The following is a 24,608-nucleotide window of genomic DNA, read 5'->3' as shown; positions in this document are numbered from 1 at the left end:
CACATATGGAATCATGTAGTAACCAAAAACGTGATAAACAAATCAAAATATATTTTATAATTGAGATGATTCTTCAAATAGCCGCCCTTTGCTTTGATGACAGTTTTGCACAGTCTTGGCATTCTCTCAACCAGCTTCACCAGGAATGATTTTCCAACAGTCTTGAAGGAGTTCCCACATAAGCTGAGCACTGCTTTTCTTTTACTCCACGGTCCAACTCATCCCAAACCATCTCAATTTAGTTGCGGTCAGGTGATTGTGGAGGCCAGGTCATTCTGACTCAGCACTCCATCACTCTCCTTCTTGATCAAATAGCCCTTACACAGCCTGGAGGTGTGTTGGGTCATTGTCCTGTCGAAAAACAAATGATAGTCCCACTAAGCGCAAACCCGATGGGATCGCGTATCATTGCAGAGTGCTGGGGTAGCCACGCTGGTTAAATGTGCCTTGAATTCTAAATAAATCACAGACAGTATCACCAGCAAAGCACCATAACACCACCTCCTCCATGCTTCACGGTGGGAACCACACATACGGATATAATTTGTTCACCTACTCTGTGTCTCACAAAGACACAGCGGTTGGAACCAAAAATGTAAAATTTGGACTCATCAGAACAAAGGACAGATTTCCACTGGTCTAAAGTCCATTGCTCATGTTTCTTGTCCCAAGCAAGTCTCTTCTTCTTATTGGTGTCCTCTAGTAGTGGTTTCTTTTCAGCAATTCAACCATGAAGGCCTGATTCACACAGTCTCCTCTGAACAGTTTTTTTTTTAAACCTTTATTTTACTAGGCAAGCCAGTTAAGAATAAATTCTTATTTTCAATGACGGCCTAGGGACAGTGGGTTAACTGCCTGTTCAGGGCAGAACGACAGATTTGTACCTTGAGAGCTCGGGATTCGAACTGGCAACCTTCGGTTTCTAGTCCAACGCTCCTAAACCACTAGGCTACCCTGCCGCCCCCATGTTGAGATGTGTCTATTTCTTTGTAAAACATTTATTTGGGATGCAATTTCTGAGGCTGGTAACTCTAATAAACGTATCCTCTACAGCAGAGGTAACTGGGTCTTCCTTTCCTGTGGCAGTCCTCAGGAGAGCCAGTTTCCTCATAATGATTTATGGTTTTTGCAACTGCACTTGAAGAAACTTTCAAAGTTCTTGAAATCATCCTGATTGACTGACCTTCATGTCTTAAAGTAATGATGGACTTATCTTTGCTTATTTGAGGGTTCTTGCCATAATATGGGCACAGCTGTTAATTGAAATGCATTCCAGGTGACTACCTCATGAAGCTGGTTGAGAGAATGCCAAGAGTGTGCAAAGCTGTCATCAAGGCAAAGGGTGGCCACTTCATCTCATTTGCTCACATTGTATATCGACTTACTTTTCCACTGTATTATTGACTGTATGTTTGTTTATTCCATGTGTAACTCTGTGTCGTTGTATGTGTCGAACTGCTTTGCTTTATCTTGGCCTGGTCGCAGTTGTAAATGAGAACTTGTTCTCAACTTGCCGCCTGGTTAAATAAAGGTTAAATAAATCAACTTTGAATAATCTGAAATATAAAATATATTTTGATTTGTTTAACAATTTCTTTTCATAGTTTTGATGTCTTCACTATTATTCTATAATGTATAAAATAGTACAAATAAAGAAAAACCCTTCTTTTATAGACATTATGGACAGTATGTGGATATAATATGTAGTATATCTGAAGAATCAATGAATATAGATCCATAGTGTTAGTGGTGTGAACTCTGCAGATGTATCTAGTTAAATCTAACTGTACACAGTAGCTATCTGCTGAGGCTTCAGAATGAACAGGATCCTGAATCTGATGCGACTTAGGGGTATGCGTCCCAAATGGCACCCTATTCCCTTAATAGTGCACTACTTTTGACCAGGGCCCATATAGAGCTCTGGTCAAAAGAAATGGGGCTATATATCGGGGATAGGGTGCCGTTTGGTGCCCCGACTGTTTTGGTACCTCGGCCATGTACCCCGGCCATGTACCCTGGCCATGTACCCTGGCCAACTAAAGCTATCGGCTCTCAGACGTGTCCTTTCTGTCAATGACATTGTCTTCACAGTGAGCATAGTCTAGTACAAGCTGTTTGTCTTCACAGTGAGCATAGTCTAGTACAAGCTGTTTGGCTTCACAGTGAGCATAGTCTAGTAGAAGCTGTTTGGCTTCACAGTGAGCATAGTCTAGTACAAGCTGTTTGGCTTCACAGTGAGCATAGTCTAGTACAAGCTGTTTGGCTTCACAGTGAGCATAGTCTAGTAGAAGCTGTTTGGCTTCACAGTGAGCATAGTCTAGTACAAGCTGTTTGGCTTCACAGTGAGCATAGTCTAGTACAAGCTGTTTGGCTTCACAGTGAGCATAGTCTAGTACAAGCTGTTTGGCTTCACAGTGAGCATAGTCTAGTACAAGCTGTTTGGTGCTCATCGTAGGACAAGACACTGAAGTCAAGCCAGCCCAGGTTCAACCAGTGTTCCCCAAAATGCCACCCTATCCCCAGAATGGGCTCTGATTAAAAGTAGTGCACTACATAGGGAATAGGGTGATATTTGGGAGGCAAAATGGGCTCTGATTAAAAGTAGTGCACTACATAGGGAATAGGATGATATTTGGGAGGCAAAATGGGCTCTGATTAAAAGTAGTGCACTACATAGGGAATAGGATGATATTTGGGAGGCAAAATGGGCTCTGATTAAAAGTAGTGCACTACATAGGGAATAGGGTGATATTTGGGAGGCACCCTCATAGACATAGACAGTAGTAAATGTCTGGAAGGCACTTCCATCCTCCTCATAGAGTCACCGTTGGGAGGATATTTTCACAGAGTAAGCAGATAGAATCTTTTATAGCCAATTGGTAATGACACTGTCCTGTAAATCAACATCCAGAGATGAGTTAGACTTTCTAACATGCGGAGTGGAAGAGGTTGGGAGTATTAGTGACCCATGACAATCAGTACATACAAGCGTTAGATCCAAGCACTACTCCTTTTGTTGATACTTTAGCAAATCAATATTTTAGCACATAAAATATTATTAACCGCTGTTACTAATATCATCAATAATGTTTACATTTTTAGAATTAGACACCAGTGCTTCTTCGACTTGCATAGATGACAGTACTTGGATAACAGAGCAGAGCCCCCTGGCCATGACGATAAGCTGAACAAGTAGAACAACGTCCTTGACAGTGCTCATACACTGGCAACAGCCATCTGTCCCAATGGTGGATCATGTCACCTCCAAATTGGCAGAATGGCATCCTTATAAGGATAATCTCTTGGAAAGGTCATTGGCCAGTAGGAATTGGAAAGGTCATTGGCCAGTAGGAATTGGAAAGGTCATTGGCCAGTAGGAATTGGAAAGGTCATTGGCCAGTAGGAATTGGAAAGGTCATTGGCCAGTAGGAATTGGAAAGGTCATTGGCCAGTAGGAATTGGAAAGGTCGTTGGCCAGTAGGAATTGGAAAGGTCATTGGCCAGTAGGAATTGGAAAGGTCATTGGCCAGTAGGAATTGGAAAGCTCATTGGCCAATAGGAATTGGAAAGGTCATTGGCCAGTAGGAATTGGAAAGGTTATTGGCTACAGATCAAAGGCAAGCCACAGTGCTAGAATACGTAGAACAAGCGTGCTCATTTTGAGTGCACCCATTACTTTTACCAGTCAAATCGCCATGGTCAGAGGTTCCAGACCGTTCTATTCGTTCTACTTCTATGAGGCAAGGCCCTGCAGGACAAAATAAATAGACCCTCCATCTGGTTCTCTTCTGTCAGCAGCTCTATGTGCACATCATGAGACCACATCAACTTAACAATCAGTCATGATCATGTGTGAGGGACTATTGAACTGTTCAGACAGTCAGTAACTGTTACAGTGATGTTACAGTTTCCCAAACTCCATGCTCGGGACTCCAAGGGGTGCACCTTTTGGTTTTTGCCCAAACACTACAAAGCTTGATGATTAGTTGATTATTTGAATAAGCGGTGTAGTGCTTAGGAAAGAAAGGAAACCCCGGGGTCCTGAGGACTGAGTTTGGGGAAACCCTGAGTTACAGTGGTAACAAGTTAAAATGGGGAGTCCAGGTCCTTCAGTTCCAACAGGTACTTGCTAAGTGCCTTCTCAGAGGCCCAGCACCCTACAGCAATGGAGCCCTTCAGGAGCCACTTAAGCAGTCCCACAGTGGCCCCTGGAGAGACAAGGGGAGCCAGAGTCTTGACCCCCACCCTGGGGGCCACCATTTGGGGCAGGCTGAGGGCCACACTGCCCAGGGCCCCGACAGCGTTTCCCGCAAACAGACACACAGTGAGCGAGCAGGAGACGGCAGAGAGCGCCAGACAGCGTGACATCAGCATCAACTCGTCCGCTGACAGCCAATCGCAGAGCACCGGGAGGAGAGCTGAGCCAATAAGGAGGGTGTTGGCTGTGGTGCGGTCTTCGCTGAGCCACAGGAAGCCGAAGGAGACTAGCGGTGGAGCCAGGACCTCGCCGGCCCACTCCAGGTCCTCCTGTACAGAGGTCAGGTATGGGCTGAAGGAGAGAGGCAGGGTGCAGAGGCCTGAGGAGAGACCGAGCAGAAAGAAACCCACCGCTGGAGCTCTGTGGTCCTACGAGAGGAAGAGGGACATGAGGGAACAGTCAGGGTGAGGAGAAAGAGGCCACTGCTCGAGCTCTGTGGTCCTACGAGAGAAAGAGGGAGATGAGGGAACAGTCAGGGTGAGGAGAAAGAAACCCACTGCTGGAGCTCTGTGGTCCTACGAGAGGAAGAGGGAGATGAGGGAACAGTCAGGGTGAGGAGAAAGAAGCCCACTGCTGGAGCTCTGTGGTCCTACGAGAGGAAGAGGGAGATGAGGGAACAGTCAGGGTGAGGAGAAAGAAGCCCACTGCTGGAGCTCTGTGGTCCTACGAGAGAAAGAGGGAGATGAGGGAAAAGTCAGGGTGAGGAGAAAGAAGCCCACCGCTGGAGCTCTGTGGTCCTACGAGAGAAAGAGGGAGATGAGGGAACAGTCAGGGTGAGGAGAAAGAAGCCCACTGCTGGAGCTCTGTGGTCCTACGAGAGGAAGAGGGAGATGAGGGAACAGTCAGGGTGAGGAGAAAGAAGCCCACTGCTGGAGCTCTGTGGTCCTACGAGAGGAAGAGGGAGATGAGGGAACAGTCAGGGTGAGGAGAAAGAAGCCCACTGCTCGAGCTCTGTGGTCCTACGAGAGAAAGAGGGAGATGAGGGAACAGTCAGGGTGAGGAGAAAGAAGCCCACTGCTCGAGCTCTGTGGTCCTACGAGAGAAAGAGGGAGATGAGGGAACAGTCAGGGTGAGGAGAAAGAAGCCCACTGCTGGAGCTCTGTGGTCCTACGAGAGGAAGAGGGAGATGAGGGAACAGTCAGGGTGAGGAGAAAGAAGCCCACTGCTGGAGCTCTGTGGTCCTACGAGAGAAAGAGGGAGATGAGGGAACAGTCAGGGTGAGGAGAAAGAAACCCACTGCTGGAGCTCTGTGGTCCTACGAGAGGAAGAGGGAGATGAGGGAACAGTCAGGGTGAGGAGAAAGAAGCCCACTGCTGGAGCTCTGTGGTCCTACGAGAGGAAGAGGGAGATGAGGGAACAGTCAGGGTGAGGAGAAAGAAGCCCACTGCTGGAGCTCTGTGGTCCTACGAGAGAAAGAGGGACATGAGGGAACAGTCAGGGTGAGGAGAAAGAAACCCACTGCTGGAGCTCTGTGGTCCTACGAGAGGAAGAGGGAGATGAGGGAACAGTCAGGGTGAGGAGAAAGAAGCCCACTGCTGGAGCTCTGTGGTCCTACGAGAGAAAGAGGGAGATGAGGGAACAGTCAGGGTGAGGAGAAAGAAGCCCACTGCTGGAGCTCTGTGGTCCTACGAGAGAAAGAGGGACATGAGGGAACAGTCAGGGTGAGGAGAAAGAAGCCCACTGCTGGAGCTCTGTGGTCCTACGAGAGAAAGAGGGACATGAGGGAACAAGAGGAGGAGATACGAGAGAAAGAGGAGATGAGGGAACAGTCAGGGTGAGGAGAAAGAACGAGTCATGACAATAATCAGTAGCAAAGGGGTTGAGAATGGTTTAATGGTACACAAGAGTTACACTCAAGTGAATACCAATATATCCCAAAATTACCTTGAAGAGCTGATATGCTGTGTACAGGGCCGAGACGGACAGTGTGATGTTGGAACATGCTGTGATCAACTCTGTCAGACAGCCTGCCATTGGTCTTGACTCAATTCCAAAGCTACAGTTGGAGGATCACTGTTCATTTCATATGAAGAGACTGAGTGGGATTTGGGAAAGAGAAGAAGTTTTCAGATATCTGCAAGTTAACTGTTGAATGCCATACCAAAGTTGAGAAAACACTGTTGAAAGTAAGCTAGTAGTCTTGTCTTGCGCCATAGCTATGTGTACAGTGTTAACATTCTAAACAGCTATGTTTCAGGTAAGTAGCCACGTTTAGAATGACCAAAGTCAAGACTGAAACTAATATGTGAGCTGAAAAATATCTGTTAACATTCAACATTACCTTTCTCTGTTCCGCTTGTTTGAACACGTGAGACAAGCAGTACCAGGATGTGGGCGTTCCCAGACCGTAAACAACTGCGCATGCTCGGCTCGGATTCCACCAAATTGGAAAAATATGGCGGCGCTGTTGACAACAGCAACAGAGCAGTGGATACGAGAGAAGCTACATCTAAATCACCATTGCCTTGGTAATATATTTGACACTTAAATTATAGCTTGTAAGTTGGTAGCCTAGATGTATGATTAGTTTGATTTAAAACCAGTTTTAAACTTCCATTAATAGCTAATTAACGCCCAGAGACTTTGCTTAGTGCCAACGTTAGCTCGCCTGCTAGGCTAGCTGACAAAACAGTGCTTTGAATTTGTCTGGCCACAGGTAGCTATCTAGTGAAAGATGGACAACGTTACCATGGGTCTACAACTACCCAACTACTCTACTTTGATTGCTGGCTACTAACATTCATGACCACTTTACAGCAGATGTGAGATCACTGAGCCTCCCAGGATCATACAAGGAGAAAATCAGACATCTGGGAATCTCACTAAAGAACTTTGTCCGTTTGAAAACCCTGAACCTCTCCTGTAATGCACTAATCTCTGTCGAGGTGAGATGTCTATCAACAGACAAATGTATATACAGTACATGGTGAAATGGTCACTGAAGTCTGAATGTGTAGATGTGTAGATCTGATTGCGTCCACAATGGTACGCCATTACATATTATTCCCTATATAGTGCACTACTTCTAACCAGGGTTCTGGGCAAAAGTAGTTCACTATGTAGGGAATAGGGCACAATTTGGGACATACACTGAATGTGTAAGTCACATTTGTTTGAGTGGGTATAATTTGTGGAACGTTCCAACAGGAATCTGGTTTCCAACAAACAACGCATAGTAATACAAAGTAACATGATCAAGTCACCGAGCTAACTAGCTGCCGAATAGGCATCAACTCACCACCTAGCTAACTAGCTGACGAATAGGCATCAACTCACCACCTAGCTAACTAGCTGACGAATAGGCATCAACTCACCACCTAGCTAACTAGCTGCCGAATAGGCATCAACTCACCACCTAGCTAACTAGCTGACGAATAGGCATCAACTCACCACCGAGCTAACTAGCTGTCGAATAGGCATCAACTCACCACCTAGCTAACTAGCTGCCGAATAGGCATCAACTCACCACCTAGCTAACTAGCTGCCGAATAGGCATCAACTCACCACCTAGCTCAACTAGCTGACGAATAGGCATCAACTCACCACCTAGCTAACTAGCTGCCGAATAGGCATCAACTCACCACCTAGCTAACTAGCTGCGAATAGGCATCAACTCACCACCTAGCTAACTAGCTGCCGAATAGGCATCAACTCACCACCTAGCTAACTAGCTGCCGAATAGGCATCAACTCACCACCTAGCTAACTAGCTGCCGAATAGGCATCAACTCACCACCTAGCTAACTAGCTGCCGAATAGGCATCAACTCACCACCTAGCTAACTAGCTGCCGAATAGGCATCAACTCACCACCTAGCTAACTAGCTGCCGAATAGGCATCAACTCACCACCTAGCTAACTAGCTGCCGAATAGGCATCAACTCACCACCGAGCTAACTAGCTGCCGAATAGGCATCAACTCACCACCGAGCTAACTAGCTGCCGAATAGGCATCAACTCACCACCGAGCTAACTAGCTGCCGAATAGGCATCAACTCACCACCGAGCTAACTAGCTGCCGAATAGGCATCAACTCACCACCTAGCATCAACTCACCAGCTAACTGCCGAATAGGCATCAACTCACCACCTAGCTAACTAGCTGCCGAATAGGCATCAACTCACCACCTAGCTAACTAGCTGCCGAATAGGCATCAACTCACCACCTAGCTAACTAGCTGCCGAATAGGCATCAACTCACCACCTAGCTAACTAGCTGCCGGATAGGCATCAACTCACCACCGAGCTAACTAGCTGCCGAATAGGCATCAACTCACCACCGAGCTAACTAGCTGCCGAATAGGCATCAACTCACCACCTAGCTAACTAGCTGCCGAATAGGCATCAACTCACCACCTAGCTAACTAGCTGCCGAATAGGCATCAACTCACCACCTAGCTAACTAGCTGCCGAATAGGCATCAACTCACCACCTAGCTAACTAGCTGCCGAATAGGCATCAACTCACCACCTAGCTAACTAGCTGCCGAATAGGCATCAACTCACCACCTAGCTAACTAGCTGCCGAATAGGCATCAACTCACCACCTAGCTAACTAGCTGCTGAATAGGCATCAACTCACCACCTAGCTAACTAGCTGCCGAATAGGCATCAACTCACCACCTAGCTAACTAGCTAGGCATCAACTCACCACCGAATAGGCATCAACTCACCACCTAGCTAACTAGCTGTCGAATAGGCATCAACTCACCACCTAGCTAACTAGCTGACGAATAGGCATCAACTCACCACCTAGCTAACTAGCTGACGAATAGGCATCAACTCACCACCTAGCTAACTAGCTGACGAATAGGCATCAACTCACCACCTAGCTAACTAGCTGCCGAATAGGCATCAACTCACCACCGAGCTAACTAGCTGCCGAATAGGCATCAACTCACCACCTAGCTAACTAGCTGCCGAATAGGCATCAACTCACCACCTAGCTAACTAGCTGCCGAATAGGCATCAACTCACCACCCTGCTAACTAGCTGCCGAATAGGCATCAACTCACCACCTAGCTAACTAGCTGCCGAATAGGCATCAACTCACCACGTAGCTTATTCTTAATGTTTGTCCATAGGCTACCAGAGTGAGGACAGACATTTTTTGGTGAGGTGATTTAAAAACGTAATGAAATAGCCCATTCTCTACCCGGTATCTTAATCTGCCTCTATACAACTTTGTGTGTGTTGTTTGTGGAAACCTTGTTATTTACTAAGTTTTTGTATCAGATTCCTGTTGGAATGTTCCACACATTATACCCCCCCTATTTGTTTCTTTCTATGTCTGTTCATCTATAGGGGGTCCAACACTTGAAGAGGCTGGAGAGGCTGAACCTGTACTACAACAGCATTCCCTCCCTTCAGGAGGTCAAAGTGCTCTGGCAGCTGACTGCTCTGAGAGAGCTGGACCTGAGGCTCAACCCTCTGGCTAAAACAGATCCACACTACCGCCTGTACTTTGTGCACGCACTGTCCAACCTTCACAGGCTTGGTACCTACAGCTACCATATGTTCATTGTGGGTCCGATTGGCTGTCCAATGACTTTGCTGTTAGATAGTTCTTCTTACCAATCTGACGTTTGTTTTATATTGTTTTTTCTTCCTGTAGACGACTGTCCAGTCAGGGACAGTGAGAGAAGAGCTTCAATCATGCATTTCTCCTCAGACTCTGTGCTCGGACCCCAACAGACGAGCTCCTCGGAGACAGACATCACTGACCAGAGGTACTGTACTCTACAGTATTAGACATCACTGACCAGAGGTACTGTACTCTACAGTATTAGACATCACTGACCAGAGGTACTGTACTCTACAGTGTTAGACAGACATCACTGACCAGAGGTACTGTACTCTACAGTATTAGACATCACTGACCAGAGGTACTGTACTCTACAGTATTAGACATCACTGACCAGAGGTACTGTACTCTACAGTATTAGACATCACTGACCAGAGGTACTGTACTCTACAGTATTAGACAGACATCACTGACCAGAGGTACTGTACTCTACAGTATTAGACATCACTGACCAGAGGTACTGTACTCTACAGTATTAGACATCACTGACCAGAGGTACTGTACTCTACAGTATTAGACATCACTGACCAGAGGTACTGGACTCTACAGTATTAGACATCACTGACCAGAGGTACTGGACTCTACAGTATTAGACATCACTGACCAGAGGTACTGTACTCTACAGTATTAGACAGACATCACTGACCAGAGGTACTGTACTCTACAGTATTAGACAGACATCACTGACCAGAGGTACTGTACTCTACAGTATTAGATATCACTGACCAGAGGTACTGTACTCTACAGTATTAGACAGACATCACTGACCAGAGGTACTGTACTCTACAGTATTAGACATCACTGACCAGAGGTACTGTACTCTACAGTATTAGACATCACTGACCAGAGGTACTGTACTCTACAGTATTAGACATCACTGACCAGAGGTACTGTACTCTACAGTATTAGACATCACTGACCAGAGGTACTGTACTCTACAGTATTAGACAGACATCACTGACCAGAGGTACTGGACTCTACAGTATTAGACAGACATCACTGACCAGAGGTACTGGACTCTACAGTATTAGACAGACATCACTGACCAGAGGTACTGGACTCTACAGTATTAGACAGACATCACTGACCAGAGGTACTGGACTCTACAGTATTAGACAGACATCACTGACCAGAGGTACTGGACTCTACAGTATTAGACAGACATCACTGACCAGAGGTACTGGACTCTACAGTATTAGACAGACATCACTGACCAGAGGTACTGGACTCTACAGTATTAGACAGACATCACTGACCAGAGGTACTGTACTCTACAGTATTAGACATCACTGACCAGAGGTACTGTACTCTACAGTATTAGACATCACTGACCAGAGGTACTGTACTCTACAGTATTAGACAGACATCACTGACCAGAGGTACTGTACTCTACAGTATTAGACATCACTGACCAGAGGTACTGGACTCTACAGTATTAGACATCACTGACCAGAGGTACTGGACTCTACAGTATTAGACAGACATCACTGACCAGAGGTACTGTACTCTACAGTATTAGACATCACTGACCAGAGGTACTGGACTCTACAGTATTAGACATCACTGACCAGAGGTACTGTACTCTACAGTATTAGACATCACTGACCAGAGGTACTGTACTCTACAGTATTAGACATCACTGACCAGGGGTACTGTACTCTACAGTATTAGACAGACATCACTGACCAGAGGTACTGTACTCTACAGTATTAGACATCACTGACCAGAGGTACTGTACTCTACAGTGTTAGACAGACATCACTGACCAGAGGTACTGTACTCTACAGTATTAGACATCACTGACCAGAGGTACTGTACTCTACAGTATTAGACATCACTGACCAGAGGTACTGTACTCTACAGTATTAGACAGACATCACTGACCAGAGGTACTGTACTCTACAGTATTAGACATCACTGACCAGGGGTACTGTACTCTACAGTATTAGACATCACTGACCAGAGGTACTGTACTCTACAGTATTAGACAGACATCACTGACCAGAGGTACTGTACAGTATTAGACATCACTGACCAGAGGTACTGTACTCTACAGTATTAGACATCACTGACCAGAGGTACTGTACTCTACAGTATTAGACATCACTGACCAGAGGTACTGTACTCTACAGTATTAGACATCACTGACCAGAGGTACTGTACTCTACAGTATTAGACATCACTGACCAGAGGTACTGTACTCTACAGTATTAGACAGACATCACTGACCAGAGGTACTGTACTCTACAGTATTAGACATCACTGACCAGAGGTACTGTACTCTACAGTATTAGACATCACTGACCAGAGGTACTGTACTCTACAGTATTAGACAGACATCACTGACCAGAGGTACTGTACTCTACAGTATTAGACATCACTGACCAGAGGTACTGTACTCTACAGTATTAGACAGACATCACTGACCAGGGGTACTGTACTCTACAGTATTAGACATCACTGACCAGAGGTACTGTACTCTACAGTATTAGACATCACTGACCAGAGGTACTGTACTCTACAGTATTAGACATCACTGACCAGAGGTACTGTACTCTACAGTATTAGACATCACTGACCAGAGGTACTGTACTCTACAGTATTAGACATCACTGACCAGAGGTACTGTACTCTACAGTATTAGACAGACATCACTGACCAGGGGTACTGTACTCTACAGTATTAGACATCACTGACCAGAGGTACTGTACTCTACAGTATTAGACATCACTGACCAGAGGTACTGTACTCTACAGTATTAGACATCACTGACCAGAGGTACTGTACTCTACAGTATTAGACATCACTGACCAGAGGTACTGTACTCTACAGTATTAGACATCACTGACCAGAGGTACTGTACTCTACAGTATTAGACAGACATCACTGACCAGAGGTACTGTACTCTACAGTATTAGACATCACTGACCAGAGGTACTGTACTCTACAGTATTAGACATCACTGACCAGAGGTACTGTACTCTACAGTATTAGACATCACTGACCAGAGGTACTGTACTCTACAGTATTAGACATCACTGACCAGAGGTACTGTACTCTACAGTATTAGACATCACTGACCAGAGGTACTGTACTCTACAGTATTAGACAGACATCACTGACTAGAGGTACTGTACTCTACAGTATTAGACAGACATCACTGACCAGAGGTACTGTACTCTACAGTATTAGACATCACTGACCAGAGGTACTGTACTCTACAGTATTAGACAGACATCACTGACCAGAGGTACTGTACTCTACAGTATTAGACATCACTGACCAGGGGTACTGTACGCTACAGTATTAGACATCACTGACCAGAGGTACTGTACTCTACAGTATTAGACATCACTGACCAGAGGTACTGTACTCTACAGTATTAGACATCACTGACCAGAGGTACTGTACTCTACAGTATTAGACAGACATCACTGACCAGAGGTACTGTACTCTACAGTATTAGACAGACATCACTGACCAGAGGTACTGTACTCTACAGTATTAGACAGACATCACTGACCAGAGGTACTGTACTCTACAGTATTAGACAGACATCACTGACCAGAGGTACTGTACTCTACAGTATTAGACATCACTGACCAGAGGTACTGTACTCTACAGTATTAGACAGACATCACTGACCAGAGGTACTGTACTCTACAGTATTAGACATCACTGACCAGAGGTACTGTACTCTACAGTATTAGACATCACTGACCAGGGGTACTGTACTCTACAGTATTAGACATCACTGACCAGAGGTACTGTACTCTACAGTATTAGACAGACATCACTGACCAGAGGTACTGGACTCTACAGTATTAGACAGACATCACTGACCAGAGGTACTGGACTCTACAGTATTAGACAGACATCACTGACCAGAGGTACTGGACTCTACAGTATTAGACAGACATCACTGACCAGAGGTACTGGACTCTACAGTATTAGACAGACATCACTGACCAGAGGTACTGGACTCTACAGTATTAGACAGACATCACTGACCAGAGGTACTGTACTCTACAGTATTAGACATCACTGACCAGAGGTACTGTACTCTACAGTATTAGACAGACATCACTGACCAGAGGTACTGTACTCTACAGTATTAGACATCACTGACCAGAGGCACTGGACTCTACAGTATTAGACATCACTGACCAGAGGTACTGGACTCTACAGTATTAGACAGACATCACTGACCAGAGGTACTGTACTCTACAGTATTAGACATCACTGACCAGAGGTACTGTACTCTACAGTATTAGACAGACATCACTGACCAGAGGTACTGTACTCTACAGTATTAGACATCACTGACCAGAGGTACTGTACTCTACAGTATTAGACATCACTGACCAGAGGTACTGTACTCTACAGTATTAGACAGACATCACTGACCAGAGGTACTGTACTCTACAGTATTAGACATCACTGACCAGAGGTACTGTACTCTACAGTATTAGACAGACATCACTGACCAGAGGTACTGTACTCTACAGTATTAGACATCACTGACCAGAGGTACTGTACTCTACAGTATTAGACATCACTGACCAGGGGTACTGTACTCTACAGTATTAGACATCACTGACCAGAGGTACTGTACTCTACAGTATTAGACAGACATCACTGACCAGAGGTACTGTACTCTACAGTATTAGACAGACATCACTGACCAGAGGTACTGGACTCTACAGTATTAGACAGACATCACTGACCAGAGGTACTGGACTCTACAGTATTAGACAGACATCACTGACCAGAGGTACTGGACTCTACAGTATTAGACAGACATCACTGACCAGAGGTACTGGACTCTACAGTATTAGACAGACATCACTGACCAGAGGTACTGTACTCTACAGTATTAGACATCACTGACCAGAGGTACTGTACTCTACAGTATTAGACAGACATCACTGACCAGAGGTACTGTACTCTACAGTATTAGACATCACTGACCAGAGGCACTGGACTCTACAGTATTAGACATCACTGACCAGAGGTACTGGACTCTACAGTATTAGACAGACATCACTGACCAGAGGTACTGTACTCTACAGTATTAGACATCACTGACCAGAGGTACTGTACTCTACAGTATTAGACAGACATCACTGACCAGAGGTACTGTACTCTACAGTATTAGACATCACTGACCAGAGGTACTGTACTCTACAGTATTAGACATCACTGACCAGAGGTACTGTACTCTACAGTATTAGACATCACTGACCAGAGGTACTGTACTCTACAGTATTAGACATCACTGACCAGGGGTACTGTACTCTACAGTATTAGACATCACTGACCAGAGGTACTGTACTCTACAGTGTTAGACAGACATCACTGACCAGAGGTACTGTACTCTACAGTGTTAGACAGACATCACTGACCAGAGGTACTGTACTCTACAGTATTAGACATCACTGACCAGAGGTACTGTACTCTACAGTATTAGACAGACATCACTGACCAGAGGTACTGTACTCTACAGTATTAGACATCACTGACCAGGGGTACTGTACTCTACAGTATTAGACATCACTGACCAGAGGTACTGTACTCTACAGTATTAGACAGACATCACTGACCAGAGGTACTGTACTCTACAGTATTAGACATCACTGACCAGAGGTACTGTACTCTACAGTATTAGACATCACTGACCAGAGGTACTGTACTCTACAGTATTAGACATCACTGACCAGAGGTACTGTACTCTACAGTATTAGACAGACATCACTGACCAGAGGTACTGTACTCTACAGTATTAGACATCACTGACCAGAGGTACTGTACTCTACAGTATTAGACATCACTGACCAGAGGTACTGTACTCTACAGTATTAGACATCACTGACCAGAGGTACTGTACTCTACAGTATTAGACATCACTGACCAGAGGTACTGTACTCTACAGTATTAGACATCACTGACCAGAGGTACTGTACTCTACAGTATTAGACATCACTGACCAGAGGTACTGTACTCTACAGTATTAGACAGACATCACTGACCAGAGGTACTGTACTCTACAGTATTAGACATCACTGACCAGAGGTACTGTACTCTACAGTATTAGACATCACTGACCAGAGGTACTGTACTCTACAGTATTAGACAGACATCACTGACCAGAGGTACTGTACTCTACAGTATTAGACATCACTGACCAGAGGCACTGGACTCTACAGTATTAGACAGACATCACTGACCAGAGGTACTGTACTCTACAGTATTAGACAGACATCACTGACCAGAGGTACTGTACTCTACAGTATTAGACAGACATCACTGACCAGGGGTACTGTACTCTACAGTATTAGACAGACATCACTGACCAGAGGTACTGTACTCTACAGTATTAGACAGACATCACTGACCAGAGGTACTGTACTCTAGAGTATTAGACAGACATCACTGACCAGGGGTACTGTACTCTACAGTATTAGACATCACTGACCAGAGGTACTGTACTCTACAGTATTAGACATCACTGACCAGAGGTACTGTACTCTACAGTATTAGACATCACTGACCAGAGGTACTGTACTCTACAGTATTAGACATCACTGACCAGAGGTACTGTACTCTACAGTATTAGACATCACTGACCAGAGGTACTGTACTCTACAGTATTAGACATCACTGACCAGAGGTACTGTACTCTACAGTATTAGACATCACTGACCAGAGGTACTGTACTCTACAGTATTAGACATCACTGACCAGAGGTACTGTACTCTACAGTATTAGACATCACTGACCAGAGGTACTGTACTCTACAGTATTAGACATCACTGACCAGGGGTACTGTACTCTACAGTATTAGACATCACTGACCAGAGGTACTGTACTCTACAGTATTAGACAGACATCACTGACCAGAGGTACTGTACTCTACAGTATTAGACATCACTGACCAGAGGTACTGTACTCTACAGTATTAGACATCACTGACTAGAGGTACTGTACTCTACAGTATTAGACAGACATCACTGACCAGAGGTACTGTACTCTACAGTATTAGACATCACTGACTAGAGGTACTGTACTCTACAGTATTAGACATCACTGACCAGAGGTACTGTACTCTACAGTATTAGACAGACATCACTGACCAGAGGTACTGTACTCTACAGTATTAGACATCACTGACCAGGGGTACTGTACTCTACAGTATTAGACATCACTGACCAGAGGTACTGTACTCTACAGTATTAGACATCACTGACCAGAGGTACTGTACTCTACAGTATTAGACATCACTGACCAGAGGTACTGTACTCTACAGTATTAGACAGACATCACTGACCAGAGGTACTGTACTCTACAGTATTAGACATCACTGACCAGAGGTACTGTACTCTACAGTATTAGACAGACATCACTGACCAGAGGTACTGTACTCTACAGTATTAGACATCACTGACCAGAGGTACTGTACTCTACAGTATTAGACAGACATCACTGACCAGAGGTACTGTACTCTACAGTATTAGACATCACTGACCAGAGGTACTGTACTCTACAGTATTAGACAGACATCACTGACCAGAGGTACTGTACTCTACAGTATTAGACATCACTGACCAGGGGTACTGTACTCTACAGTATTAGACATCACTGACCAGAGGTACTGTACTCTACAGTATTAGACATCACTGACCAGAGGTACTGTACTCTACAGTATTAGACATCACTGACCAGGGGTACTGTACTCTACAGTATTAGACATCACTGACCAGAGGTACTGTACTCTACAGTATTAGACAGACATCACTGACCAGAGGTACTGTACTCTACAGTATTAGACAGACATCACTGACCAGAGGTACTGTACTCTACAGTATTAGACAGACATCACTGACCAGAGGTACTGTACTCTACAGTATTAGACAGACATCACTGACCAGAGGTACTGTACTCTACAGTATTAGACATCACTGACCAGAGGTACTGTACTCTACAGTATTAGACAGACATCACTGACCAGAGGTACTGTACTCTACAGTATTAGACATCACTGACCAGAGGTACTGTACTCTACAGTATTAGACATCACTGACCAGGGGTACTGTACTCTACAGTATTAGACATCACTGACCAGAGGTACTGTACTCTACAGTATTAGACAGACATCACTGACCAGAGGTACTGGACTCTACAGTATTAGACAGACATCACTGACCAGAGGTACTGGACTCTACAGTATTAGACAGACATCACTGACCAGAGGTACTGGACTCTACAGTATTAGACAGACATCACTGACCAGAGGTACTGACTCTACAGTATTAGACAGACATCACTGACCAGAGGTACTGTACTCTACAGTATTAGACATCACTGACCAGAGGTACTGTACTCTACAGTATTAGACAGACATCACTGACCAGAGGTACTGTACTCTACAGTATTAGACATCACTGACCAGAGGCACTGGACTCTACAGTATTAGACATCACTGACCAGAGGTACTGGACTCTACAGTATTAGACAGACATCACTGACCAGAGGTACTGTACTCTACAGTATTAGACATCACTGACCAGAGGTACTGTACTCTACAGTATTAGACAGACATCACTGACCAGAGGTACTGTACTCTACAGTATTAGACATCACTGACCAGAGGTACTGTACTCTACAGTATTAGACATCACTGACCAGAGGTACTGTACTCTACAGTATTAGACAGACATCACTGACCAGAGGTACTGTACTCTACAGTATTAGACATCACTGACCAGAGGTACAGTACTCTACAGTATTAGACAGACATCACTGACCAGAGGTACTGTACTCTACAGTATTAGACATCACTGACCAGAGGTACTGTACTCTACAGTATTAGACATCACTGACCAGGGGTACTGTACTCTACAGTATTAGACATCACTGACCAGAGGTACTGTACTCTACAGTATTAGACAGACATCACTGACCAGAGGTACTGTACTCTACAGTATTAGACAGACATCACTGACCAGAGGTACTGGACTCTACAGTATTAGACAGACATCACTGACCAGAGGTACTGTACTCTACAGTATTAGACAGACATCACTGACCAGAGGTACTGGACTCTACAGTATTAGACAGACATCACTGACCAGAGGTACTGGACTCTACAGTATTAGACAGACATCACTGACCAGAGGTACTGTACTCTACAGTATTAGACATCACTGACCAGAGGTACTGTACTCTACAGTATTAGACAGACATCACTGACCAGAGGTACTGTACTCTACAGTATTAGACATCACTGACCAGAGGCACTGGACTCTACAGTATTAGACATCACTGACCAGAGGTACTGGACTCTACAGTATTAGACAGACATCACTGACCAGAGGTACTGTACTCTACAGTATTAGACATCACTGACCAGAGGTACTGTACTCTACAGTATTAGACAGACATCACTGACCAGAGGTACTGTACTCTACAGTATTAGACATCACTGACCAGAGGTACTGTACTCTACAGTATTAGACATCACTGACCAGAGGTACTGTACTCTACAGTATTAGACATCACTGACCAGAGGTACTGTACTCTACAGTATTAGACATCACTGACCAGGGTACTGTACTCTACAGTATTAGACATCACTGACCAGAGGTACTGTACTCTACAGTGTTAGACAGACATCACTGACCAGAGGTACTGTACTCTACAGTGTTAGACAGACATCACTGACCAGAGGTACTGTACTCTACAGTATTAGACATCACTGACCAGAGGTACTGTACTCTACAGTATTAGACAGACATCACTGACCAGAGGTACTGTACTCTACAGTATTAGACATCACTGACCAGGGGTACTGTACTCTACAGTATTAGACATCACTGACCAGAGGTACTGTACTCTACAGTATTAGACAGACATCACTGACCAGAGGTACTGTACTCTACAGTATTAGACATCACTGACCAGAGGTACTGTACTCTACAGTATTAGACATCACTGACCAGAGGTACTGTACTCTACAGTATTAGACATCACTGACCAGAGGTACTGTACTCTACAGTATTAGACAGACATCACTGACCAGAGGTACTGTACTCTACAGTATTAGACATCACTGACCAGAGGTACTGTACTCTACAGTATTAGACATCACTGACCAGAGGTACTGTACTCTACAGTATTAGACATCACTGACCAGAGGTACTGTACTCTACAGTATTAGACATCACTGACCAGAGGTACTGTACTCTACAGTATTAGACAGACATCACTGACCAGAGGTACTGTACTCTACAGTATTAGACAGACATCACTGACTAGAGGTACTGTACTCTACAGTATTAGACATCACTGACCAGAGGTACTGTACTCTACAGTATTAGACATCACTGACCAGAGGTACTGTACTCTACAGTATTAGACAGACATCACTGACCAGAGGTACTGTACTCTACAGTATTAGACAGACATCACTGACCAGAGGTACTGTACTCTACAGTATTAGACAGACATCACTGACCAGAGGTACTGTACTCTACAGTATTAGACAGACATCACTGACCAGGGGTACTGTACTCTACAGTATTAGACAGACATCACTGACCAGAGGTACTGTACTCTACAGTATTAGACAGACATCACTGACCAGAGGTACTGTACTCTAGAGTATTAGACAGACATCACTGACCAGGGGTACTGTACTCTACAGTATTAGACATCACTGACCAGAGGTACTGTACTCTACAGTATTAGACATCACTGACCAGAGGTACTGTACTCTACAGTATTAGACATCACTGACCAGAGGTACTGTACTCTACAGTATTAGACATCACTGACCAGAGGTACTGTACTCTACAGTATTAGACATCACTGACCAGAGGTACTGTACTCTACAGTATTAGACATCACTGACCAGAGGTACTGTACTCTACAGTATTAGACATCACTGACCAGAGGTACTGTACTCTACAGTATTAGACATCACTGACCAGAGGTACTGTACTCTACAGTATTAGACATCACTGACCAGAGGTACTGTACTCTACAGTATTAGACATCACTGACCAGAGGTACTGTACTCTACAGTATTAGACATCACTGACCAGAGGTACTGTACTCTACAGTATTAGACATCACTGACCAGAGGTACTGTACTCTACAGTATTAGACATCACTGACCAGGGTACTGTACTCTACAGTATTAGACATCACTGACCAGAGGTACTGTACTCTACAGTATTAGACAGACATCACTGACCAGAGGTACTGTACTCTACAGTATTAGACATCACTGACCAGAGGTACTGTACTCTACAGTATTAGACATCACTGACTAGAGGTACTGTACTCTACAGTATTAGACAGACATCACTGACCAGAGGTACTGTACTCTACAGTATTAGACATCACTGACTAGAGGTACTGTACTCTACAGTATTAGACATCACTGACCAGAGGTACTGTACTCTACAGTATTAGACATCACTGACCAGGGGTACTGTACTCTACAGTATTAGACATCACTGACCAGAGGTACTGTACTCTACAGTATTAGACATCACTGACCAGAGGTACTGTACTCTACAGTATTAGACATCACTGACCAGAGGTACTGTACTCTACAGTATTAGACAGACATCACTGACCAGAGGTACTGTACTCTACAGTATTAGACATCACTGACCAGAGGTACTGTACTCTACAGTATTAGACAGACATCACTGACCAGAGGTACTGTACTCTACAGTATTAGACATCACTGACCAGAGGTACTGTACTCTACAGTATTAGACAGACATCACTGACCAGAGGTACTGTACTCTACAGTATTAGACATCACTGACCAGAGGTACTGTACTCTACAGTATTAGACAGACATCACTGACCAGAGGTACTGTACTCTACAGTATTAGACATCACTGACCAGAGGTACTGTACTCTACAGTATTAGACAGACATCACTGACCAGAGGTACTGTACTCTACAGTATTAGACATCACTGACCAGAGGTACTGTACTCTACAGTATTAGACATCACTGACCAGAGGTACTGTACTCTACAGTATTAGACATCACTGACCAGAGGTACTGTACTCTACAGTATTAGACAGACATCACTGACCAGAGGTACTGTACTCTACAGTATTAGACATCACTGACCAGAGGTACTGTACTCTACAGTATTAGACATCACTGACCAGGGGTACTGTACTCTACAGTATTAGACATCACTGACCAGAGGTACTGTACTCTACAGTATTAGACATCACTGACCAGAGGTACTGTACTCTACAGTATTAGACATCACTGACCAGAGGTACTGTACTCTACAGTATTAGACATCACTGACCAGAGGTACTGTACTCTACAGTATTAGACAGACATCACTGACCAGAGGTACTGTACTCTACAGTATTAGACATCACTGACCAGAGGTACTGTACTCTACAGTATTAGACAGACATCACTGACCAGAGGTACTGTACTCTACAGTATTAGACATCACTGACCAGAGGTACTGTACTCTACAGTATTAGACAGACATCACTGACCAGAGGTACTGTACTCTACAGTATTAGACATCACTGACCAGAGGTACTGTACTCTACAGTATTAGACAGACATCACTGACCAGAGGTACTGTACTCTACAGTATTAGACATCACTGACCAGAGGTACTGTACTCTACAGTATTAGACAGACATCACTGACCAGAGGTACTGTACTCTACAGTATTAGACATCACTGACCAGAGGTACTGTACTCTACAGTATTAGACATCACTGACCAGAGGTACTGTACTCTACAGTATTAGACATCACTGACCAGAGGTACTGTACTCTACAGTATTAGACAGACATCACTGACCAGAGGTACTGTACTCTACAGTATTAGACATCACTGACCAGAGGTACTGTACTCTACAGTATTAGACATCACTGACCAGAGGTACTGTACTCTACAGTATTAGACATCACTGACCAGGGGTACTGTACTCTACAGTATTAGACATCACTGACCAGAGGTACTGTACTCTACAGTATTAGACATCACTGACCAGAGGTACTGTACTCTACAGTATTAGACATCACTGACCAGAGGTACTGTACTCTACAGTATTAGACATCACTGACCAGAGGTACTGTACTCTACAGTATTAGACATCACTGACCAGAGGTACTGTACTCTACAGTATTAGACATCACTGACCAGAGGTACTGTACTCTACAGTATTAGACATCACTGACCAGAGGTACTGTACTCTACAGTATTAGACATCACTGACCAGAGGTACTGTACTCTACAGTATTAGACAGACATCACTGACCAGAGGTACTGTACTCTACAGTATTAGACAGACATCACTGACCAGAGGTACTGTACTCTACAGTATTAGACAGACATCACTGACCAGAGGTACTGTACTCTACAGTATTAGACAGACATCACTGACCAGAGGTACTGTACTCTACAGTATTAGACAGACATCACTGACCAGAGGTACTGTACTCTACAGTATTAGACAGACATCACTGACCAGAGGTACTGGACTCTACAGTATTAGACATCACTGACCAGAGGTACTGTACTCTACAGTATTAGACATCACTGACCAGAGGTACTGTACTCTACAGTATTAGACAGACATCACTGACCAGAGGTACTGTACTCTACAGTATTAGACATCACTGACCAGAGGTACTGTACTCTACAGTATTAGACATCACTGACCAGAGGTACTGTACTCTACAGTATTAGACATCACTGACCAGAGGTACTGTACTCTACAGTATTAGACAGACATCACTGACCAGAGGTACTGTACTCTACAGTATTAGACATCACTGACCAGAGGTACTGTACTCTACAGTATTAGACAGACATCACTGACCAGAGGTACTGTACTCTACAGTATTAGACATCACTGACCAGAGGTACTGTACTCTACAGTATTAGACAGACATCACTGACCAGAGGTACTGTACTCTACAGTATTAGACATCACTGACCAGAGGTACTGTACTCTACAGTATTAGACAGACATCACTGACCAGAGGTACTGTACTCTACAGTATTAGACATCACTGACCAGAGGTACTGTACTCTACAGTATTAGACAGACATCACTGACCAGAGGTACTGTACTCTACAGTATTAGACATCACTGACCAGAGGTACTGTACTCTACAGTATTAGACATCACTGACCAGAGGTACTGTACTCTACAGTATTAGACATCACTGACCAGAGGTACTGTACTCTACAGTATTAGACAGACATCACTGACCAGAGGTACTGTACTCTACAGTATTAGACATCACTGACCAGAGGTACTGTACTCTACAGTATTAGACATCACTGACCAGGGTACTGTACTCTACAGTATTAGACATCACTGACCAGGGGTACTGTACTCTACAGTATTAGACATCACTGACCAGAGGTACTGTACTCTACAGTATTAGACATCACTGACCAGAGGTACTGTACTCTACAGTATTAGACATCACTGACCAGAGGTACTGTACTCTACAGTATTAGACAGACATCACTGACCAGAGGTACTGTACTCTACAGTATTAGACATCACTGACCAGAGGTACTGGACTCTACAGTATTAGACATCACTGACCAGAGGTACTGTACTCTACAGTATTAGACATCACTGACCAGAGGTACTGTACTCTACAGTATTAGACAGACATCACTGACCAGAGGTACTGTACTCTACAGTATTAGACATCACTGACCAGAGGTACTGTACTCTACAGTA

General features: G+C 44.4%; 2 protein-coding genes across 2 annotated transcripts in view; one reads left to right on the top strand and one right to left on the bottom strand.

Annotated features, from left to right (window-relative positions):
- Positions 1-1,985: 1,985 nt before the first annotated feature.
- Positions 1,986-6,619, bottom strand: LOC124027474. Its single transcript, XM_046339890.1, has 3 exons — positions 6,540-6,619; positions 6,143-6,293; positions 1,986-4,626 (listed from the first exon to the last, which is right to left on the bottom strand). The coding sequence occupies exons 2-3, from the start codon at positions 6,230-6,232 to the stop codon at positions 4,087-4,089; spliced, it is 630 nt and encodes a 209-aa protein (XP_046195846.1). The 5' UTR covers positions 6,233-6,293; positions 6,540-6,619; the 3' UTR covers positions 1,986-4,086.
- LOC124027473 (centrosomal protein of 72 kDa-like) overlaps positions 6,597-24,608 on the top strand; it is a 32,380-nt gene continuing 14,368 nt past the window's right edge. The window contains exons 1-4 of the mRNA XM_046339889.1: positions 6,597-6,726; positions 7,016-7,143; positions 9,559-9,751; positions 9,869-9,983. Coding sequence (XP_046195845.1) covers positions 6,654-6,726; positions 7,016-7,143; positions 9,559-9,751; positions 9,869-9,983 — 509 coding nt within the window. The 5' untranslated portion in view covers positions 6,597-6,653. The remainder of the gene's footprint in view (positions 6,727-7,015; positions 7,144-9,558; positions 9,752-9,868; positions 9,984-24,608) is intronic.

Source organism: Oncorhynchus gorbuscha, unplaced genomic scaffold (genome assembly GCF_021184085.1).
Source record: "Oncorhynchus gorbuscha isolate QuinsamMale2020 ecotype Even-year unplaced genomic scaffold, OgorEven_v1.0 Un_scaffold_3257, whole genome shotgun sequence".
Taxonomy (NCBI): domain Eukaryota; kingdom Metazoa; phylum Chordata; class Actinopteri; order Salmoniformes; family Salmonidae; genus Oncorhynchus; species Oncorhynchus gorbuscha.
The sequence above is the reverse complement of the archived record's forward strand: the minus strand, read 5'-3'. Positions and strand labels throughout refer to the sequence as shown.